The 25,888-nt window shown below is 33.7% G+C and overlaps 1 protein-coding gene across 1 annotated transcript; it reads right to left on the minus strand.

The window, feature by feature from the left end:
• Positions 1-47: 47 nt before the first annotated feature.
• GNPDA2 (glucosamine-6-phosphate deaminase 2) lies at positions 48-24,888 on the minus strand. Its single transcript, XM_079920583.1, is given in 7 exon segments — positions 48-982; positions 984-1,042; positions 7,433-7,607; positions 13,276-13,460; positions 19,273-19,455; positions 20,515-20,616; positions 24,730-24,888. Coding segments are annotated over 7 exon segments (861 nt in total). The 5' UTR covers positions 24,854-24,888; the 3' UTR covers positions 48-949.
• Between the last annotated feature and the right edge of the window lie 1,000 nt (positions 24,889-25,888).

Here is a 25,888-nt window from a genome sequence, read left to right on the forward strand (position 1 = left end):
ATTTAGATAACTTACATTTGTTTATTATAAGCTTTATTTGAGTTAAAGATAGAAAACAATATACTTTTATTTGCAATTTAATAATGCAAGTTGTTATGGCAATCTAAAATAGTTTACAGTAACTTTATATTATACTTCATCATATGATCCTTTTAGACATTATATATATGTAAGGAATAAAGCTAACCATTTATGAAGTTTAATGATAATCAGAAAATTTTCTTCAAAAAAAATAATTTCCTTAAGTCTGTTGCTAGGTATAAAGCTCCTAATTGCTAAAATACTTAAATTAAGTGCGTGAACCCAAGTCGTTAACTAAAAATAAGAGCACATCTGTTTAAAAAAGTGCTACAGAAGGTGGTGCACAAAAAACATGCACTTATACATACTTTCCAAAAGGACGTAAACTGTACTTTTAGGCACTGCAGTCTCTTCAAATTTTCTGTACCAACAATATATAGCAGGACTTTTGATGTCCAGATGCTACTGCAGGAAGATGACTAAGGCAACCACGTGCAGAAAGCTTGTGCAGAGAGAATATTATAAAGATAGCATTCCGGAAGTAAAGGCTTGCAATGATAGTGGTTTGATACCTGAAAGGCTTGGAGTGTCTTCCTGTGATTAAAAAATTAAAATCTAATAATGCCACTGGAGTCATATACATGGTACTTTATGTACAGAATTGTCACCTTTAAAATGACTTAAATTTGTAAACAGGCAGACATTGCATTTCTGTGCTATGTTATAGAGTGACTGTGGCTTCTGTAACAACTAGCTGATCAATTGTGAGAGCCAATTACGTCTAAACCCTAGTATAAAATGGACACGTTGTAAATATGGAATGTTTAACATATAGATATTAGACTTCAAAAATGACAATATTCAAAGATTCCCCAAGTTTTATCATATTGCATAGCTGAAAATTCATCTATGTATAAAAGTGTTCTGTTCATTCAAGCAGAATTTTGATCCAGTCTCCTTCAATTTGCTTCTTTCATACTGTATAGTGGATCCACAAGTTTATTGTGCACATGCATTAAACCTTAAAGAAAAAAAGCACAGTTCTAGTTGTATTTCTTATTTTGAACTATATCTTATTTAGAAAACAAAAGATTTAATATTAAAATACAAGTATACTGGCTCCCATCTAGTACAAAATAGTTAAATTTATTGGAAAAATGCAAATAGAAATGTTTCAGAATGTTTAGTTTTAACTACCTAGCATATATCAATTTAGTTATTTATGAAACCACGGATCTGGAATGGGTACATGTTCTTTGTGAGTAACCAGAAGTAGGGGCAGTTCTTGTCTTTAGAACTTCCTTCAGTATGACAAAATAACAAATTTGAATACTAATTACATCTAAAAGTCTGTTGAGTTTGACCCTCTGCCAGTTAATCTAACAGACTCCAACAAAGGGCTCAGAACTGTTGTTACATCAGTTCTCTAATATATTACCCTATCCATTCATCTGGCAAATTATTTTCTACTATTTTGACATGTGTATTTACAATAGGGGTTGATTACAAGCCACACAGGTTTACTAAAACAATAAGATAACCTAAATATCAATTTCCAAGTAAATTTAAATTTCATCCTATAATTGGTATGCTTGTAAACTGTCCTTAATTTTATTAAAGCTTCTTGGGAGATATATTCCAGTTATTCATGTCTTAATGCACATGTATCGTATTTAGGGAAATAAACTGTCCCAATTAATGAACTAAAGATTTTATATTGTGCAGGTTAAAGAAATCAGTTAAATTTACCAGGTTGTTAAGAACATGGAGGCTGGGGAAAGGGACTCATAATGTGGTTTTCTTAGGAAATGGGATTACTGGATCGAGGAGACAGGGTACTTGTTAGTAAGAAGGTGTACTTTGTCAGAAAGGCTGCAAAAGCACTCTAAAATCCAAACTGTGAAGACCTACTTTTAAGAGATAAGCAAAGGGACATGCAGAGAACACTTAAGTATACGTGTAGTAGAAGAAAAACCAGGAGTGGAACAGTCTTAAAAGGAGAGAGAAATATTCACTCGTGAAATTGAAAGAGAATGCTAATTAACTCAACAGCTCACTTCAGTGTCTAATCAGCACCTCAAACTTGTTAACAACATCCAGACCCATTTTCCCCTTCTAAACCATTTCTTTAAAAATACTGTATATGGTGTTACCCTCTGATGAGCTGCTAAAGCCAGACAACTGAAATTCACTGTTGATTTTTTTCTCTTTCCTTTTTAAATTCAGCAGCAAGACTGGTGGGCACTACTTTCAAAATATTGATATATCCCAAATTAGCTACATTTCTTCATCTCCACAGCACTGCCCTTAGTCGAAGCCACTTTCATCTCTAATCTGATTACCAACTCAGCACCCTACTTTCATCACTTCCCATTGTCCAATTTTTCTAAAAACAGAAGCTAGATTATACCATTTCCCAACTTAAAATTCTCCAATTGCTCTTGTCACTTAGAATATAATTTAGATTGTATTATATTATATTATATATATTATATATATGTATATTATTTAGATTCATTTATCCTTCTGATCTCATGTCCTCCCCACTCTCCCCCTTTTGTGTTACACTCAACCCTGGCATTGTTGCCATTACCTCAGAAAGGCTAAGCTTGGTTATAGTACAGGGTCCTTATATTTGCTGTCTCATTCAGCCTGGAGTGCTCTTCTCCCTGAGCAAAGCATGATTATCTCCTTTTGGCTTTTTGGGTCTCAGCCCAAATGTCACCTTATAATGAATTACTGTTTCACTTTCTTTAGAGCAATTTTCACTCTTAGAAAATGTTTTTCCTACCATGTCTCCAACTAGAATCTGAGGTCCAGGACCTTAAATTTACTGCTCTAAGTCCTGGGTCTATAAAGGTCATGATACATGTTGGGAGCTCAAGAAACATTTACTTTAAAAAATCTGTGAAGATTCAGTGAGATGGTCTCTGGAAGCTTTTTTTAAATTTAAAATGAATCTAGAATATAGTTAAAAAGGAGGCAGGAAAAAAGGAGGGAGCAGAGACCAAGATTCTGTAGTTCAAGGTCCTGAAGACAGAAAAGTATCAAGGGCACTGGCAGAACGGCTAGACATGAAAGGAAAGGATGCTTAACGATTAGGATAAATTTAAAATCTTGGAGGTAGGACTGTGGAGGAACTGAAGTTAAGCCTTCCATGCAGCTGGAGGGACAGAAGGGTCAAAAGGTTAAAATAAGTAATGGGAAGAGTTTGAAGAAAGCAAAACAAGGAGCACAGCTAACCCAGGAAATGAAAGAATTATGTATAAAAAGTACCAAACTAAGCATAAAGGCACTTGATCGGTTCTGCCTCCACCTCAGGTATATGGCAGCCATTTATCCATCTGGCCTTACTTATAAAATGGAGTAACCTCAGCTCAAAAATTTAAAAAAGAAAGCAATGTACTCAACATAGTGCATAAAAGTCTTATAATGATGTTTGGTATATATGTCTGAGATAATGTAATCTCTGATACTTGAATGTTTCTATAGTGACAGTTCCATAAAGTTATATAACCCTCCCTTCCGTGCTTACCAGTGCAGACAAAAAGCCTGTGATAAAAATCCATGAGTATGTGGACAAACCAACAAATACTTCATTCATTAGACTGTTTTATGCAAACTATCTCCGAGGCTGGATTTGAAGCACACTGGTTTATTGGCATTTGTTCTTTGCTCAAAAAATGTTAATACATACGAATATTTTCTCAGGGCTAATAACCCCTCCCCCCCAATACCCTTTTGAAAGGCCACTGATATGCAAGCCCTCATTTGCCTTTTCACTCTTAATTTTGTTTTTAAAGTATAAGCTAGCCCCATTTTATCGGTATACTTTGTTCTCTATTAAGAGGTGTTCTCTATTAAGAGGAACTTTTTCTGCAACTGTGTTAGCTCATCCTTACACCTGTGCTATTATGGCATTCTCTTCAAATCTAAGTGTTACCATCTTCTACAGCTCTCAGTCCCATCAGCTCCATTCAAGTTTTCATCAACTACTATGTAACTATAAAAATCTCTCCCTTAACATCCCTTGGACTTCACAGTGATTTACATAATTTAGCACTTAAACTGAAATGGTATCAACTTCATGTGTCATCCATCTACCTGCCCAACTACCTAGAATTTACCAAGTGTCTGCAGTGTACTAGGTAGGTACCCTTTGAGATGCTCATCTATTGCAATGAACCAAAACTGAAGTCCCTACCGTCATGGAGCTACATTTTATTTTCTCGAATCACTTAGTGAGCCAGTTTTATGAAGAATGCCAACTACTTTCAGGCAGGGATGCTTGTACTTCTCTCGGGTATAACAACACATGAGACAATGTACTTGAAGGCACTGTAACCCATGTTTCTTGGCTGATGACATTAACTGGAAAATATAGTTTACATTTACCAAAAATAAACATTAAAGGGTAATTTTTTAATACTGTAAAAGGTATCTGCTAATGAAAAATATTTACCAAATAATTAGCTCTAAATAGAACCAATCTTATTTAAAATAATATTTAACTGAAAAGTTTAACAACCAGTATGTAAAAAGCAGCAAAATGGAGATTGGAGAGACCCAAGAGAGGGGACAAACAAAGACAATGGTAATCTCAGCCATGTGGTTTAGAAGATATACCTCTTCCAGAGTATCAGCTCTTTGAGGATCATTCTACTTGATATAATTCATCTATCATTCACTTAAAGCTTTGATCATGGAAAGAATACATTAGAGCTTAAAAACACACAACTTAAAACATCAGGATAAACATTAAAAATACAACTCCTGTAAAGTTTTTTAAAAACTAAACACTGGCTGTAACTTGTACATAACATAAAGCTAGTTCCAAACTAAAAATAATTTTGGAAATTTTAGTACTTGCTTTCTGAATAATAAATCAAGAGTTTGCTATGACTAAAGGTAAAAACTGACAATGTTCTACACAAGAATGTGATAAAAATAAATAACTGCTTACTTAACTCATAAACAGAAGTAAATTCTAATGAGTATTGATAAAAATGCATAGACTTTCTGATGTTGCTTGAAGAAGAAAAGTTAAATATAATAGATTTTATAGTTTGGTTCAATCTGAATTCATTCAGCCTCTATCAAGCTATTGGAGCTATTGGAGTAAGGCCTAAAAAGGATAAAACAAAAAGAATGTTCACCATGATGATGATGTCTTGAAAATATATTATCTCAGGACATAAAACATAGGTTTTATTTTTTAAAAAACAAAAAACTAGAATAAAGCAAATTAAAATGTTTTCCTGTGATTTACTTCTATCTTTCAAAAGATATATACTGAAGTAAACTTCCATATGCTAATGATTTTTATTGTTTTAGATGTAGTTAACCTAGACTTCAAGAGCTAAATAATTAGAACCCTTTAAGATTCCTCTTGACACTTTTAAAGGGATGGCAGAAGAAATAGTGATGTGAATGGTATTCGAAGAATTACAGATTATAACTAAGGGATTCATTTCCTTCAGTATATCTTGCAGTGATATAATAATAAGGATATGACAGATACATAAAACTACATTTATAACGTATAAATTTATGAAGTCATTTTACCTAATATCAAAATATCTTACTGTAAGATGAGGTCTATATATATAGCCCAGAACAATACTGCAAATCCATTTTTCTCCATATTGAAGGAGGCATCCTGACAGAGGCTGATGTCCTGAATCTCTTCAGAAATATATAAAGCTCCAATGGAAAATAATTTCTAAGTGACTTTAACATCCGTACTAAGCCTGTTAATTCACCTATAAATGGGATTATAAGAGTACCCATGTCATATAATTGTGAGATTTAAGTAAATCAGCAAGTATAATATGCTTAGAATAGCACCTGGTCATATAACTATTGGCTATTATTAAATGTTTACTTCACTAAAATGTAAAAATTTTCTGATAAAAACTAAGCTGACAAAAATCAGACAAGTATAGGGGTTTATCTGGGGATTACTGGTGCTAGAAAATGGCAATGTTAAATGAATCTCCTCAAAACTGTTATTAAAATATGTGGATAGGGTTTCCCTGGTGGCACAGTGGTTGAGAGTCTGCCTGCCGATGCAGGGAACACGGGTTCGTGCCCCGGTCCGGGAAGATCCCACATGCCGCAGAGCAGCTAGGCCCGTGAGCCATGGCCACGGGGCCTGCGTGTCCGGAGCCTGTGCTCCGCAACGGGAGAGGCCACAACAGTGAGAGGCTCGCATACCACACACACACAAAAAAAATGTGGATAATGAAGATTCCTTCTATTAACTTTTTCAAGGAATCTAATATTTGTGATGAAACCTGGACTACATGGAAATAGATGGGTAAACCTCCATCTAAGAGCTCTTATTCACAACCCATAACTGAGGTATTCCCTGCTTTTATCTGTCAAATTACTAACAAGCTAACAATTTTCAGTTTAATTTGGTATATTTGTGACTTGGTAAAAAACTGGTAATTTAACTGATAAAAATATAAATGACTGGAAGTAATCTAAGTGCTTAACACTAAGGAAACCTTTAACACCTTTTATTAAAGAGATTTAAAACGTATTTTCATTCATATAGTATCAGTAGTACACTTATTACATACTTTGTGAATTACTGAACTATACATATGACTAATTACATAATATTTTCATATCAGCTATATAAATACAGGTGCTTTGTGAAAAGTACCTATTTATACAGCTTGTTTATGTGTGTGTATTTATATGTGGAGTTGACTCAAGCAGGGAATGGCTTCTAAACTGAGTGTATTCAAAATTGTCCTTGAAAATCTCTTAAACACCTATCACAGCAAGTTTATATGGTTATATATATATATATATATATATATATATATATATATATATATATATATGGTATGGTAAAGTTTAAAAATTACTGAACTAGACTGTAGGAAGAAGCAAAAGGAAGCTAAATATGCAGAAGTCTGGGCAAACTCTGCTTACTTGCAGAGTTTATTCCATACTGTTTGACATTTAGCAAAATTTATTGTGAAGATTAAATGAGATAGTGGGCAACCCATCTTATCCCCTGATTTCATTCTAAACATAGCTGAGAGGTTAGGGTGGGACAGGTAAACAACGAAAAAATTAGAAAGGACATATATACATTTCCTTTGGGGCTATTTAATCTTGTATATTCAATATGAAAGTAAAATATTTAATTTTGGATTTCAAGAAACATCTTGTTTACTGGAAATATAGATTGAAGAGGTTTTCTTCAAGAAAAAATATTAGGAAATTACTTTGAAAGCTAGTATTATCTGAAGTGAGACATTTCTAATCCTTAGCACAGTGCCAGTTTTCAATAGGCCACAATGCAGAATGTAACTCCCGAGTCATACTAAGTTTTAATTGTCATCTACAATGGAATATTCTCCCAGTCTGCTTTTGAAATTTCAGTGCTCACCTTTAAAGTATTTCACAGTTTTAACTCTTAATTCTAAAGTAGCATCTTCATCACATACAAAAATAGTTCGGGGATGTTGCTGGAAGGCTGAAACAGTCCACATGTGATTGACTCCTTCTTCTATTGCTTTGTAGAGAGCAAATGCCTTGTGTGCACCTGTTATGAGGATCATTACCTGAAAAATCGTGGACATTACCTGTCAATTCTTAAAACATGTTCCAAATGATTAAGAAGCTCTATTTTTTTTAAACAAAGAATTTAGCACCAATATTTTTCTGAGGGTTAAAATAAAAATAAACAGCTCCATATTTCTTCACAGTTCAAGGTATTTATTTCTGCTCTTTAAGGTAACAGGCAAGCACAAAGTGTATCTCTACTTCTGGCTGAACAAAGTAAAATAGTGTCTTGTAATGGAGTATTATTGAATATACCATAATGCCTATGATTATTAACACATTAAATACTGATGTGCAAGAAGAGACCTGGGAGAATGAAGAAAAAGAAACAAAAGGGATGTTTTGCAAAAGCAGAGTTACAGATCAACAAAGAATTTATGTAACCAGAAATGATATATCAAATTGCTCTAGCCCAGATAAGCAATAGATATTACTTTGGAAAAGCAAAAGACTCTGAAATAAGATATTTTAAAAGTAATCTAGAGAAATGAGCCTAAAGACTGTTTCACTGAACGGGTGCTATCTAAAGCTGTTTTGGAACAAAACTAGATTTAAAGAAGGGTTCAGAATCTACTTAAATGCAGGAACTGTCCTTTAAACACACATAACTGAGACCATCCTTACGTACAGAAAATCCAAGGTCTTTGTCCCAGATCCCTGATAGCCTATGAGATAAGTCAAAGAATGTATGCAAATGTGAGTGAGTGTATACAGGTGTCTGAATGAATCTTTTCTTTAACATTTTTAGCAGTAAATCAATCCTGTTTTTACAAGTTAAACAGTTTATGTAATGTAATAAATCTTTAAACATTTTTCCTCATTATTTTTAAAAAAATGAATGTTAAAGTGGTTGTAATTCTAAAATATCTGTAACAATGTAAAAATTCTGTATTTCACATTTTATAACCAGACCTTCTAAAACAGGGAGGAAATTAAAGATTAATGAACCAGATATTACTGTATTTCTTTTATCCAGATTCATTACTTCTCATTTTGAAGCTATATTTGATTAATATCAAAGCCCATGAATGAAATAAGATATGTATGAATTCTTACTGTTTTTATTGATACTTCTTGTTCTTAAGTATAGAGATCTAGGCTCAGTGAAGAATTAATATGCCTTCACCTATAATTAAAAGCATTTTTTAAAAATTAGCAATGCTTGATATAATAAGGTAAGCACAGCACTGATTAATGGGTCTATTAGTTTTCCTTACTGGAAATTAATATTTTTTTCTTAAGACTGATACGTGTTACAGAGGAGTTTGAAAAAAAAAAAAAAAGAAAATATTCAAGTTCTTTGCTCCATCCTGTCTTCTAATTCAGAATCTTTGGGATTAGGACCCAAGAATCAGGGCCCCTTAAGTGATTAGTATGCAATCTTGGCAGAAGTCCTTATACTAGCACTTGAAAAGGCTTTTTAAAACTATTTTAACACACACTACATTAAATGAGAATATGTAGTGATTGCTGCATGATGGATATTTTCTGAAGTTTAATTTATTTCAGGAGTTTTAAAATGTGATTTGGTGGTTTCAAAGTTAAACACCGAACTTAAGCACCTTTCGTGAATTATTATCTCATTTAACTACCCACATCAACAGCGTGAGATAAATACTATTCTTACTCATATTTCACAGATAAGGAATGAGGCACAGATATTCTGTAACTTGCCCAAGGTCTTGGTAAGGCTACTATATAAACAAGAGGTCTGATTCCAGCATCCATATCCTTAACAACTACAATAAGACATATATAACCTTTAATTGAGAATTAAGAAGAAATATCTGGAAAATCAGAAATTGAAGAAAATCCCTCTTGGAATGTAATTTGACGTTGATAATATGTGATTATTTCTACTCTATCTGCTCCACTATTCTCAAGGAGAGTATTTCTTGTATTGTGAAAAAGCTTAAGAGTAGCCCTATCTGAAACCAAATCTTAAGGATAAGCAGAAAAGAAAAGGGGGCACTTCAGACAGTTATGGGGTGGTCAATAAAAAGCTAGAAATTTGGTAAGGCTGAGCATAGGGAAATGAGATGGCTGAAAACTGAATTTTGCTAATACAGAGCATATTATGCCAAAGAGGCTAGATATCATCTTGTGATGAAGCAGCAAGGAATCAGAGACTCTTCATTACATGCATGAGTAATAACTATGTTTTTGGGAAAAAAAAAATTCAGGCTGTAATAGAGAACAGGAAAGGGAAAGAATGGCGATAGCCACGATTTAGGATGCCTTTGCAATAATCCTTAAAAAACTGATATAGACCAGAAGTAAGGCAGCTCTGATGGATTTATCTCTGTTCGATGGAGGGCTGGATCCTTAATTATCTCTAAGTTAAATGGTGGAATGTGGTGACTGATAAGATGTGAAGAAGCTGAGAATGACACACGTTTCAAGTTCAGATAATTTTCATGGAGGGTGTTGCTATTCACCAAGGGAGGGAGACAATTTTGGTAGAAAGATGAATTTAAATTTTGAACAGTTTAAGTGTAAGGAGTCAATTGGAAATATGAAATCTGCAGCTTCAGAAAAAGAACTGGCTAAAGATATGTACTGGTAGTTATCACTATATTGAGCGTAGTTGACCTTTTTAGAATAGTACTAAATCTACCAAGAACAGGGTTCCAAAGTGTGACTGCTATTGATGTGTTAATTAAAAAAAAAAAAAAACACCACACAAAAAAGGTCACTGCCCAGAAGTATGCATAGTGAATACGCAGTGCTAGGAGATTACCCCCTAGGTAACAACAACATTCAAAAGGCAGATGGAGGAAGAAGAGCCAGGGAAGCATACTGAGAAAGAATGGTCAGAAAGAAAGAAGAGTAATGGTAGAGGTTTATGATGGAAGAAATAGTCCATAGGAATAAATGATGAAAAGAAGCCCAGTAGGATAAGACCTGTAGCAAAGATGATGGTCTTAACAACTAAGAACTTGTCACTGGTGACTTCTGTGACATTCAGTAAGTCAACAAAATCAAAAGAAGATTTTTAAGTTTTACTGGTTTTTCCTTATGTCATCGCAAGAATAAACATTCAAATTATTATAATTATATATAATAAGCAATTCTAAAGATGCTACAGTAATTAAAAACAATTTGTGTCTTTTCTTTTGGAATTACCTTTAAAATATAAAGCATTATCTTTAAATATATCTCAGTAAGAACAAATTTTAATCCTTTGAGGGTAAATGTGGCTTTCATCAAACAGCCGGAAGTCAATAAAAATCAGATCTGGTGGTTCAGGTAGACAGCCAAGCTGTGGATAGAACCAACTTTGTCCAAAATGAATTATAGGCAAAACTATCATTCAAACTATTCTCAACAGTTACTGAATACCTATTATGTGACAGGCAGTGTACTGTGCTAGATATACATGACTCATAAACACTTGGAGATTATAAACTAATGAGGAAGGGTATTAAACAACGAAACATACAGAAACAATTATAAACTGCAAAAAGTGCTATAAACAAAAACTGTGGTAAAAGAATAAAAGAAAGTAATTTTGATTATAAGAATTATGGTCAGAAAATGGAACTCTGAAAGCTGAAAACGGGTGCCATTTTAGCTAAGCAAGGGCTAGAGAAGTAGAACATTTCACAATTAATTAACATCAATGTAAGGCCTCAAAGCAAGGAAGGAGTGAAAACTGAGGGCAGTGACTTGTGTGGTTCATTACCTAGTGGACAATTCCCAAGTCTTAAGAAACCTGTAATAACTTCTGGGTTGTCACTTCCAGGGTCTGTACAGAAGGGCCTCATTATCTGAGTTGCCAAAGTGTGAAGATACTTATTGATGCACTGACCACTTAAAGATTTGTCTCCCATTCAAACCTACTTTCCACTCAACAGTAACATCTGTCCCACACATGGATTTAAATTTTAAATATATTTGCAGTTATTGAAAATGACACTGAAGAACAGCTCACATCACAGTTAAAACCACTGGCAGATGAAAATGTGTACACATGAAGCCCATTAAAATTGAAGATAAAGAAAGTCATTAAGTATAATCATGTGATACTTGTTTCAAAAGAATGCTATGAAAAATCTAGCAAGACAATAGCCAAGACAATGGAAACAACCCAAGTGTCCATCAACAGAGGATTGGTTTAAGAAGATGTGGTGTACGTACACACACACACACACACACACAAACACACACACTGGAATATTACTCAGCCATAAAAAAGATTGACATACTGCCATTTGCAGCAACATGGACGGACCTAAAGAATATCACACTAAGTGAAGTAAGTGATACAGAAAAAAACAATACTATATGCTATCACTTATATGTGGAGTCTAAAAAACAATACAAGTTAATCTACATAAAACAGAAAAAAACTCACAGACATAGAAAACAAACTAATGGCTACCAACGGGAAAGGGGGTAAGTTAGGAGTACGGGACTAAAAGATACAAATTACTATACATAAAACAGATAAGTAACAAGGATTTACTATATAGCACAGGGAACTATTCAATATCTTGTAATAACCTATAATGAAAAATAATCTGAAAAAATATATATATAACTGAATCACTCTGCTGCACACTGGAAACTAACAGTATTGTACATCAACTATAATAAAGCACTAAAGTCCTTGGGAAAACTACTAAATAATAAAAGTTTTGCCATAATTTTCTTTACAGTCATGCTGGGAATGAATACTGTGAGGTGAATAGCATCATATAATTTTGTTGGAAAAGTCAAACAAAAGAAACAAAATCAATGTTTGAATACTGTTAATTCTAAGAATTAGCATAAGAGTTGCACTGTAACTTTAATTTTGTTATATGTAAGAAATCGTTTTGCATAACTTTCATATTTTAGAACTAAGATTGCTCTAATTTTTTTCAATTTATTTACTATGAAATTTCAGTCTTTAAAAGGTCTTTTTTCATAAACCAATTATCGTTAGATGTAAAACTCCATTTTGAATGACAGTTCTATTTGTGCATTCAAGTCTAGATATATTTACATTAAGATCAGTTACTCATTCACCATACCTTGTCTGTACTCTTTCCTCTGAACCTGTCCAATCCTGCTGCCAGAAGGGAATGGAGTTTTGGGTTTCCATATAATTTAACCACTTATAATCATGATCTGACTATAATTTGGTCTGTTATTCTCAGGGCAGGAAATGACAGCCCAATTAAAAACTAAAAAATTTGAGTCTACTGTTCAGAACTCTTGCCTTCTTAAACATACCAAATTTAGAACAGATCCAGCCCTAAAGGGGTTCTTTTTCCACTGGAAACCAACTGAGCTATCCTCCTACAGTCAAGAATCACATTACACTAAATTATCCTAAGCCTCCAAAAGCAGTTTAATGTTAATTATGACTGCATCTTTGTTGCAACAGTCCTTTCACAAGACTATATGATCAGTGTGATTTTAGGACCTCAAACTGTGAAACAAGAAGAGGCAAGTAAAGCAGTACCCCAAAAGAGATGGTGCCTAATTTTTAGTTTCCAGCTCCAAAGACTTAATTTACTTGAATTCTAAACATGGCAATGAGCCTGAAAGAAATTACTGAAAGCCAGACAATTTATACTGCAAATAGGATTAACCCAAAATAGCACTTATTTGACACCACAATTTCTCCAAAGTCTATAGACATCAAAGAAAAAACATCAAAGAACATTTAATTCTTACTTCTCTAGCATCCATCACTGTCCCCACACCAACTGTTAGAGCCATAGTTGGCACTTTTGATAAATCTCCATCAAAATATTTAGCATTTGCCAAAATGGTGTCCATTGCTAGAGTCTTTACTCTTGTCCTTGATACTAAACTGGATCCTGGCTCATTGAAAGCAATATGACCATCTGGACCAATTCCTTTCAAAAGAAATACATATACACACACATATATACATAAGTAAATAAGGTTTCTCAAAGTTCAACATGATTTAAAGACCAAAGAAATAGTTATAAACACGCTTACCTTGTTTTATTTGATAGCTGAATTTCTAATGCTGCAGTAAAAGATTTGTTCCTGTTTTTGATTCAACAAGTATTTCAATGTTTTCCATATGCTTAGCATTGAGCTAGCATGATTCTAACAGCAAAATTAAGTATCACTTTATAATAATACTTTATTAAGCAATTTCACATGCTTCCTCTCAACAACACATATATTTAACAATCTTGTGACATAGTCAGATTAACCATATCTATTTACCTCATCTCCCCCTTTTTCTAAGCTCAAAAGGAAACTTTGATGCTACAGGATAATATATGATTTGTTCAAGGTAAATAATTTAGTAAATACTAAGACAAAACTCAAATCTAAATCTTCTGATTCCTAACCCAGTGGTCTTTATATTCACACTTTAACTTGCTTGGTTCTAGTCTAGATGGGGCAGTTAACTACTGGACCTCCCTGTAGTATAGTTTCCTCACTTATAAAAATGTTTAGATTGGACAAGATATTATCTAAGGCAGTAGTTTTCTTCAAACTTTGACTGCAACCTACTGCAAGAAATACATTTGACACTGCAATCTAGTACACATATAAACAATTAAAACAAGAATTGCATGAAATAATACCCTTACGGGAGCCATTCAAGCTATTTTTGATTACATTTTGTTTCATTAACAAAACGTACAAAGGGAAATGGTGGATGTGACTGACCATATTGATTTCATGCCCTAATAATGTGTGACAACCACAATTTGAAAACTCTGCTTTAAGGAGATCTACTGCCAGCTGAAATATTCTAGGACTGCCTCTAAAATATAGATAAGAATATGACATTTCTTATTTGAAGGAAATTGGAGGTAAATCTTTTCATAAAATCAAGAATCTTTCTATGGCTTAAGTAAATCAAGTTTTATATACATGGACCCTACTTGCTAGTCAGATTTCTGGCAACTTCAATCAAAAAAAAAAAACCCCACAAGTTCTCTGGGTCAAAATACTGGTTATACTTATATTCTGCATATTTAATGATATATAGGTGTATCTTATTGGCTCTTAACACACAATTCTAACAACTTTTTCCCAGGCTACAACAAAGTAAAATATGACAAAGAGTAACCTGGTTTTGAATGAAGAAGGAAGAACTGAAAACCTTAGGAAGCAAATATGAACTACCAAAGCACAATAATCTAGGAATTTTTAACAATATAGGATTTTTAATCTAGTATGTAAAGCCAGACCTATATGTGGTTAATATGTATGGTTTGTTTCCACTATTAAGTATATATATGCTTGTCTATTTTAAATCACAGATACGCATATCTCTCTAGATTTGTAAAACTGTTCTGCTTTTCCTCTTAAGTATACATCTACCTAAATATTTTTATTTATATGTCTCTATGGAGGAAAGGATGGAACCAGGAAAATAAAAGAGTTCCAGAAAAAAATAGAAGGTCCTCAAAGATCAGTATTAGTGGTCTCACCGTTGATTTGGGTCACACAAGTGTACAGCAAAGCTGAAATTATCAGGAATGGTTCATAATGGAGAAGCGTCAATACCTTCCCTTACTATCAGTAACTATCAAAAATTGAGCTTTTCCTGATATAAAATTATATTTTTAAAATGTTCAGAATGTTTTACAAAGCCTTATAAAATTTTCTTAAAAATAATCATGAACTCTAAACACCATGGTTAATTCTTATTCAGTCTTTACGTGTAGACTAAGATATCAACACCTTTTTTTTTTTTAATTTATTTTATTTTTGGCTGTGTTGGGTCTTCATTGCTGTGCACGGGCTTTCTCTAGTTGCGGCGAGCGGGGGCTCTCTTCATTGCGGTGCGCAGGCTTCTCACTGCGGTGGCTTCTCTTGTTGCTGAGCACAGGCTCTAGGTGTGAGGGCTTCAGTAGTTGTGGTGCGCGGGCTCAGTAGTTGTGGCATGCAGGTTCCAGAGCACAGGCTCAGTAGTTGTGGCACACGGGCTTACTTGCTCTGTGGCATCTTCTTGGACCAGGGCTCGAACCCATGTCCCCTGCATTGGCAGGTGGATTCTTAACCACTGCGCCCCAGGGAAGCCCGAGATAATCAACACCTTTATGAAACATCTCTAAAACCTCTGAGTCTGGATTGTGTGTCTTTCCTGTGTCTATAGTTCTATGGGCTAGAAAGTAAACTTCATGAGAGTAGACTTTCTCTTCTTCATAACTGTATCCTTACTATTTAGAACACATGACACACAGGAGGCCCTCAATAAATAATGGTTGAATAAATGAATGGATGGTTGGTATTGTTCAGAATGTTCAGTACAGTTTTTGCCCCCTTCTACCCTGCTCTGCTCCCCTCACAACAGGGGCTAGACCAATCATAACACCCTATATCTCATATTGTTTAGGCAGAACTGTTGTGATCTAAGGACAAATACTTAGGCCAAGCTGAAACAATCAGAATTTCTCTCTGTAAATCTGAAACTTGACCAGGAACACAGAAAGAAAGAAGGCATCTAGAGCTGAGGCATTTGATGACAGCACTGCAGGAGAGGATCAGGTGAGTCCCTGCTTCAGTTCATCTGAGGCTCCTGGTTCTTGTTCTTTTAAAGACTTGTTTTTTCCAACTCTGATGTCAGTTCTGTGAGTTACCCCAGAATTATTCCAATAAATTCACTTTTAGTCTCATTAGTAGACTACATTTACTTGCAAATCAAAGAATCTAATCGTGTAACCAAAGTAAAGGGTTAAAAATTTCCCCAGTGTCTTATTTTTACCTTTTAAACACAAATTATCTTAAGATGATTTTAAAGTTAATAATGCTTTTAGAGTCTATTTATAGATTTCCATGTTTGTGTACTTTATTGCTGGGTATGGATCAGGAATTGCATGATACACCTTATTCTTTCTCCCAACAATTCTGTCATCAGATGAAGAACTTCTGAGTATGTATTTCCTCCTTTCTCCTTTCTATAGAGGGAAGGGAACTCTTGCTCCATTTCCCAGGAGTGAGCAATGGTGGATTAATACTCTGGAGCTCTTCTCTGGTCTTACTATTTCCAAATTCAGAGGGGAGGAGTAGGAAACCCCATTCTGGCCTCAAGCCCAACCTGCAATCTCTAATCCAACTTTACCTTTAATAAAGCTGATATTTTGATCCCATTTGGCTCAGTTCTTAGTGTTTTTATTAACCAAACCCTGGAACAAAAGAAGGGTAAGTGGTAAGACCCAGATACCAAGCCTCATCTTGAATATCCAATGATAACAACCTAGATCAACAAAGGTGAAGAATCAAATGAGATTCTTTCATGAGACAGATCCAATAATAGGGTATCCCAAACAGGGGAAAGTTCAAAGAAAATGTAATAAGCCAACCCTCCGTTCCCTATACACAATTATATGTCCCTTCGATAATAAATATAAACTGTCAGACCCTGGATTAGCCCACGACTACAATGAAGGTGTTAATGGAAGAGGAAAGGAAATCCTGTTAAATTTTTTTGCAAGGGGAGAACTACAGGAAGTTTAAGACAAAAATTGGTTAAAAAACAAAATAAAGTTCTTTTTAGTAGTAAGAGTCAGTGATAAACATAAATAATTATGATTATGCTCCATTAGTTTCAAAGGTAGAACTAAGGTGAGTTATTGTGAGGAAATGCACTGAAAAACTTTAGCTATAAAGAAACAAGAAGTGGCTTAAAGCTATGGGGAAAGAAGAAAGTTTACTATAAATCTCTGAAAAGGGAGATTAAACCTTAAACATTACATTAAGCTAAAATATTTTCCGGAAAGTAGGCAAAAGGACAAAATGGAGTTAAAGAGCTCTTATCAGTTTTTTTTCCCCCAAGTAAATTCTACTTCCTGGCATTGAGACCCCAAGGGATTTGTCACAAGAATCCTTATGTAAGGTCAATAAATTAACAGGAAAAAATAAGTCCTCAAATAAAGAAGTAAAAAAATACTATTTATGTTATCCATTCAGCCATTTTTAATACTGAAGTTTTAATAGTTGCATATCTTTTTGTATAATGGTAAATGAGTGAAAATATTTCTTGATATAACTAAGATAAACAGTTTAGGTATATTATTTTACAGTAATTCTACTTCATTTTGGTAGAGTTTAGAAAATCTAAAGAATGCATGGGTAGCGCACTCCTTAAACATTTTCAAATATCTACTGCCTTGGCCTTGATATTGGTAGGCGCAAACGGTAATTACCTCAGAATTGAGCAATACGGACAAAACTGGAATGCAAATGTTTTCCAGGAATAGTGAAGTAATATTAGCAAGTTTTATTTAAAAAATAGATACTGTCTATTTTGAAAAGCAAACTAGTCTAACTTGGATTCTTGCTCAGATAAAAAAACCATCCTAGACTGTCTATTTAAGAAAGTAATTGATATTAGTTCTGCTAGGTAGAGATAACAATTTCCTCAAAGAGAAAAACTTCAGTCTTGCTGGATACCCTTAGAGGTAAATCAGTAAAAGAGCAGGACATTCAATGAACTAAGGAAAAATTACTTCAGAAACTACATCTCAGAGACAGAGTGGAGTAACACTTAATGGATTACCAACTACATACCAAGCAATGCACAAGGCATTTTATACATGTTATAATGTGGTTAATTCTCATCAATTCTGAAATGGTTAATATAATCTTGTTTTACAAATAACTTAATTATATTGAATTAGTATACTGAACTAGTTTACTGAAATCAATAAATTTCCTAAGATCTTACAGATTGTAAGTGGCCAAAACAGGATGCTAATTTTTGTCTGACGATAAAACCCAATTTTCTCCAAAGGCAACCAAACACCTCTACAATACCTGGCCACCTCAACCATAAATTAACCTTAGTACAGGTCTATTGAAGATCTAATTCATATAGTTTTGAGCAGTCTTCTAATAAATTAATTGTAAGATATACCTGGATCTAATGGATATATCTATCTCTATATATCTAATGTTAATTTAGAGCTTTAGCATGTTTAGTTGAATACTAAAGAATCTGGCAAAAAACAATTTTGGTTTCAGTTTAGATGATGTACTATTCATATGCTCCATACTGATAGCAGAAAACCGTATTGTCATTACAAAGGAAGAGATTCTTTCACCTCTTCAATGGTAGATCATGAACACACAATATACATACACATATGTATGTTTGTGTGTGCACGTATATATATAAATTTCAAGTGGAATTTAGTTAATTAAACATTTACTTTAGAGTTTATTAAGACAACTATACAGCTTAATTCATATTAACTAAAGGCTGATGATAAAAATTTTACATTCTTAACTGATTTCTTAGTGAAATGAAGCAATTTGAATGATCAGTAGAGAAATGTTAAAATCCACCTGTTCCACATGCAGACTTTCAGAGATTTAACGCCGTAATTTGATAAGAAAGCTGGGTTGGGGTTTTAAAGAAACAGTAGAAGAATAAGAGTATCACTGAGGAAAAGAAACATCACTCGTTTTCTAAGATGTGGTAAACTATCAGTTCTAAAGAGGTAATTAGGCAGGGATTAGGACCTATTTCTCAAGCCATAATTTAAACAATCCCCACTTGCAACATTAAGATTATTTTTTGATGAAAATAAAGTAAAATAGAAATCAATAGCTGAATAAATGGGTATTACAGACAGTCACAGATGTTCTTTACATTACACGAAGGTAAGTTTTTTTTTTAAAGCACCTAGTTCAAATATTAATAAATGATTAATGACAAAATGTTTTACGTACCTCCAACAAAAAGATCAATTCCTCCAGCTTCTTTTATTTTCTTTTCAAATGCATCACATTCTGCTTGTAAGTCTGTAGCATTCCCATCAAGGATATGAGCATTATTAGGATCTATATCAATATGCTTAAAAAAGTTATTCCACATATAAGAATGGTAGCTTTCGGGATGATTTCTGGGAAGTCCTAAATACAAAGTTAATAAATAAAAATGTAACTATTTCCAGAAATAAATCTAAAGTTTACTTTTCTGATTAAGCCATAAATGCTATTTAAAATATGTAACATTTCTATACCATATTCAATTTAAAAGCATTTTTATACGGAATATATGCTTATTATGTGCCAGGCATTATTTTAATCACTGTACATGTATGTATTAATTAATGTGTACAATGTCTATGGAAATAACTATTATCAATCTCACTTTATAGATGAACAGAAACACAGAAAAGTAACTTTCCCAGGGTCACAGAGCTCACAAAGGGGCTGGAGCACAGAAGTCTAGTTCATGTGCATGTAATCACTATATTCCCCTTCTCAAATACAAAATTTTAACCAATAAAACTGATTTATGTGTTAAATTCAACATAAATTAAATGGCCACACAACTGAAATCTTGATCTACGTTCTTCCTCTGTTATTCCTATTTACATGCAAGGTATACTAAATTACGACAGTTCTTTGACAATGACTCAGGCTACTGTTAAAAATGTGTACCTATAAAATTTAAATTTTAACACAGAGTTTATATATATCACTGATCTTTCTAGTTAAGCAAGGTCACAATCAATAAATTATAAAAGCTTCAAGCCTACAAATAGCCTTATATTTAAAAAATATTTTACTAATTACTTTTACATACATATTAATTCATTTATCCCCACAACAACACTGGTTTTAACTTTGCCTTAAGAAAAAAAGAAAAAGAGAAAAAGAGAGAATGAGAAATGTGAATGAATTGGCTCAAAGTCGATGGAGCCAGGACTGGTAAGTGGCATAGCTGAAGACGAATGCAAATCTTCTCATTTCCAGTCTCACGGTCCTTCTACTACGTCATGCTGTCATTACAAAAATAGTTTTTTTTATATAAACTCCCAACCCCACTACAAGGTAATACATTATACTCTAGAAATATATTCATATTACATTCAAAACAAATTTAAATAATGTTAATATTCTCAATATATTAATTTTTTAAAAATATAACATGTCCAAATAATATATTCAAATAATATAGCTTACCTACATATTCATCCATGTTAAAGGTCTTCACATATTTAAAAGAAAGGTCTCCATTCTTGTGATATTCTATTAGTTTTTTATAACATCCTAAAGGTGTACTCCCTAAAACAGATAAACATTCCATTTTCTAACATAACTTGAAAATCTAATTTTAAAAAAAGTTTATATTAACCTTATTCTCTTCTTACTTAATAGTATTTTATATTTCTAATTTATTAGGCAAACAATTATTAATTTAAATACACATTCAGTTAACAAATATATGTTGAATTAGTCTCTCTACAAGGTAACCTAAAATTTTAGTAAACTGGAATTTGCTGAATAAAGCTGGGAATCTGTCAACAGAAATTATAGCTTGGAAAATTATTCTTGTGTCGCTGGATATTTGGAATTAATGGTGTATATTCCAGGATTAGAAACTTCTAGAGAGCACATGTGAATTAGAAGAAAAACAAAGGTCCCACCTTTAGAGAAAAAACTATTTAGAGAGGGATTTGTAGCATAAATGCTACATAAATAGGTCAAGTATTGACCATTCAATGAAATCAAAAGTGAAACCAGAGCTGAATTTAAACACTGCCTCTACTTTCAAAATAGAAAGTGGCAAGGATGGAGTGAGGAGGCTTATCCTTTAAGTTTTTAACTGGAGCTCCTGTTTCTCATTTTGTGTTATTTTCAGCATATATCAGCTAAAATGTATAAAGTAAAATGATTTCTAGGAAATGGGATCTTGGCTTTGGATACTTCATCTGAGTTCTTAATGTTATTGTTTTATAAATGTGATTCTTTTATGTTTTATGAAATTAAGATCTGCTTGATAGTGCTCCATGAAACGACACAATAAAGATAAATGAACTTAGCCACTTGAGGATGGCCTCCCTTTGTTTTTTAAATCTGCTGTATTTTTTCATTTTAACTACAAATTCGAAGACTAGATTGACTACATTCTTACAACAAGCAACCTGGCCCACACAGTCTTGGTCAGAGTATTGGTTTCTAGTCCGCCCCCCATCACAAAACAAAATAAAACACCCAAACACAAAATTTCTACTCAAGAGGCAGGGAGAAGTATGGCAGAACTAAGCAGTCTCTGGCAAAAAAAAAAAAACCACCAGAAAAACAAAAAAACAACTAATACAAAAAAAATCCAGAGTAGTAAAAAAACTGACTCTCATTTAAGATGACAGAATAATAGAAGTGGCTAAATATCACACAGACAGGTTCACAGAACAGAAGACTAATAGGTTTTCTTAAAGTTAAGCACACATATTGTTTTAAATTGTCATTAATAATTTAAAATTTATGTGGTCAAACTTTACAATTCTCAAAGAACTACAGCCCACTAACATGAAACCTGGATGAAAGATGGATAAGTATGCTCTTCTTTCTCCTTTTCTAGAAGCATAACAAATTTTCTGTGTGTATCTTTCAGTGTCAAGAGAATAGTTATAGGACTCCCTCCGTAATTTAAGGACATATGAATATAAAAAGAAGTTGTCACAATAGTGATAAAAATCACATTCATTTTCTACTTTTTAATCAAAGTGGCTGAAAAGAAAAAAATCAATGGAAGATATGGTACACGGTGAACTGGTAAAAGAAACTTCATTTTAATATATTTGCTTTGCAATACTCATTTACTAACATAACTAATTTAGCAAGTGCTTACTATGATTCAGATAAAACAAAGATTATGACTGTTTCTACCCTAAAAGAACTCACAGAATACGGATAGACAAGTACAAAGTAACTATAACACAAGGAAAAATATAAATAACCTATAAGAAGTCTGGGGCAGTATAGTGAATCAAAGAAGAAAACACTATAGTCTTGCTTGTGGGAGAAAGGATGAAAGATGGCATTTCAACTGAGTCTTTGAAGAAGTGAAACTCCCACAATCAAAGAATGGGTTAAGTTGTAATTGAAAATAGAAAAAAGATGGGGGAGGAGGTTCAGAGATGACACTTGTATGCCTACCATGTGCTAGATACTATGCTGGTGTTTCATACATTAGCTAATGTAAATCTCACAAGTTTGGGAAATTGGCATTATCTTTCCCATTGTGAAGGTGGAAGAATTGGGGTAAAAAAATTAAGGAATGTGCCAAATATCACACACACGGCAGTGAAGCCAGATATTCAAGAGATTCTCATAAAGTTCTTATTATACAGTATGCTAGCAACATGAATGAAAGTAAAGCCAGCAAATTCAGGTCTTTTCTTTGAACTACAAGCCGTGTAACCTGCCTACCCTGATTCAGTGTAGAGGAATAGTGGGAATAAGTCTGGGAGGCAGGTTGGGCCCACAGCATGCAGGCCCTTAAATATCAAGTTTGTCAACATCACTTCAATAAATATATTACTGAACAGGGCTTCCCTGGTGGTGCAGTGGTTAAGAATCTGCCTGCCGATGCAGGGGACACGGGTTCAAGCCCTGGTCCAGGAAGATCCCACATGCCGCGGAGCAACTAAGCCTGTGCGCCACAACTACTGAGCCTGCGCTCTAGAGCCTGTGAGCCACAACTACTGAAGCCTGTGCGCCTAGAACCCATGCTCTGCAACAACAGAAGCCACCGCAGTGATAAGCCTGCACACCACAACCAAGAGTAGCCCCCGCTCGCCACGACTAGAGAAAGCCCACACACAGCAGCGAAGACCCAACACAGCCAAAAATAAATAAAATTAAAAAAAAAAAATATATACTGAACAGATATTCCCCAGAATTGTGCTTGGTGGGGCGTAATTACAACATAGCATGTTGTTTACAGAAATGTATGTTCAAATTTCAAAAGCATGGGGTGGGGGGAGGTAAGGATGGGGCATGATTAACACTGTCATTGGTCAATGAAGGAGAAAAGTAGAATATGTTAACAAAGGTTTTCCAGAGATATACCCTTGGCAGATGTATTATTAGGCAGTAATACTATCCAAAATAAAGCAGAAGAATTGTATATCAAAATACACAAAAACATGTTTAGCACTGCTGGCGTTTATGGCTCTGAAGCCTTTCTGCTCCCATACTCAAATTACTGCTTATTTCTTCATAATTAAGACAAAGTGATTAAGGCAGCTAGTCTGAGCATGGCCCAGGTTTACAGAAGGCAAACTGATACAGAGGGCATGTTCAACCACTGGGGCTCACATATCAGAACTGTGGGTGCTGAGGGGGCCCATTTCTGGTGTGCACAATTAAAAAAAATTCCTCTTTGCCGTTCTTACCAACACCTACTGCCATGGACCGAAAAACAAAAAGCAAAACAACAAACAAAAAATCAACTTGGTGAGCTAACAGTATCTTTCATGGAAATTATGCAAGTGAAAAACAATTATGATTGTAGCTTTTCTATAGTTGACATGTATGGGGGGAGGAGCAAGAGGAAAAAATACTGTTTAAATAAAACACACTTAAGAGAACCTTAAATTTACATAGTGTTTACAGTATACAAGGGACTTGCTCTTATTTGAGCTTCAAAACAGCACTGTAAGCTATTAATTTCCTTATCTTCCTTAAAAGTAAGGAAAACAAGATTATGGTGTAGAATAAGTGCCCTTCAGTCACCAAGAAAGTAGCAGCTCTGATTCCAGGTCCAATACTCTTTCCTATGTAAGTCAACAATATCAAATAAAGTACCATGTATCAGTGACACTACTTGGTTATTTTTTAAGAAAAACCTTAACCGAGAACTAAATCCAATAAAGTGTATAATTAATGCTTATGTTCATTCTGTCATGAAGACATACCTGTCTTCAATTTTTCACCTGTAATACTTCTAAAATAGAAAATAATCACAGAAATAGCAAAGGGCTAATAAGATAATATGAGGCATATGAGGTAAAATTAAGAGGCAGTAGTACATATTGTAGGTACCTCTTAATGATCAATGAGAAGGCTAATCTCCCAAGAAATTGCATGAATAGTGAAAGCAACATCCCTAAATACAAACAAAAGACTACTAGAAAAAGGTACAAAAAATATCATGACCATGACCTGAGCTTTATTTCCTTTTCAATTCTTGAGTGGTAGGTGAGACAGAATTTTAACAAATAGTAATGAAACTTAGATACCAGATATGTCTGTATCTATACATTTGACTTGATATCCTAATATGTTAAATCAGTGATATGACAAGAAATAAACAGGAAATATATTTTACTAAGAAAAAGCCTTCAATCCCACAACCTTGAGTACCTAATATGGAAAAAAATGGTGCATTACCTGTTGGCAAACCCAGTGTAAAATATCTGTCCTGTCCAGGTCTGAATTGAATGATGCGATTACAGATGTATTTGGCTGCCCATTCACTAGCCAAGTCATAGTTATCAAGAATTACAAGCCTCATTATGGTGATGCACAGCTTCCAGGACAAGAAGTTCAAACCTGAGAAAATTCCATTGTAGAGCACTTTAAGTAATTTACAGTCAAACAGAAGTAAAATACATTGATGACTTTTAAAAGGACAGTACTTGAGAAAGACATGCATGTATACAAATACAATCTGTACTTTTAAAATAGTAATAATGGCTGTTCTCTTTTGGACGAACTTTGAGTTCTGGGCAGTGGGCTAGGTCATTTAAGTACAAATATTAATTCTTACAACAACCTTCTGAAGTACATACAACATCCAGTTATAGATGAGTAGAGGGACTGACACAATTTGACTGAGTTCACACAGTTACTAAGTGACAAAGCTGAAATTTATATCAAGGCAAATTTACCATAAAGACATCACACTGCACTATCTCTACAGGTATACTATATAAAGCAACATAAAACAAATCTAAAGGCAAACAAAGCAGCACTCATTTATTGATTGCAAATTCATGGTAGTAATGATTACTCAGCACCTTTTGGGTTACTTACTAAAATCCAGAACTCTCCCTATGAATGATGTAATAACCAAACCTCCCTTCTGTATAAAAGTGATACCTGCACTTAAAAAAATCTCAATCAATACAGAAAGATAAAAAGAAGTTAAAAAAAAAAACGAGCCAAATCCTGCCACTCCGAAATAATGCTCATTACTATTTGGTATACATCATTCCAGGTATCTATCTAATGCACACATATAAACAGGATGTATAGAAATAATTTCTAACAATGGGATCATACTAGACATGCTATTTTTTTATTTCTAACAATGGGATCATACTAGACATGCTATTTTTAACAAAAAGCATAACGAATTGAATTCTTTCTGCATTAAACAGAAGCAAAAGAAAATAAAGTGAACTAAAGAAACTGCTGATCTCTGGGGGAAAAAATTATTCACAAAAAGCAATTTCAGTTCCTAAAAGTATTCTAAGGTTAAGAAAAAATATTATACAAATATTAAGAGATCAGCATCATTTAAAAACTATATGATTCCATTTTAGAC

The sequence above is a fragment of the Stenella coeruleoalba genome, assembly GCF_951394435.1.
Source record: "Stenella coeruleoalba genome assembly, chromosome: 4".
In the NCBI taxonomy this organism is placed as follows: domain Eukaryota; kingdom Metazoa; phylum Chordata; class Mammalia; order Artiodactyla; family Delphinidae; genus Stenella; species Stenella coeruleoalba.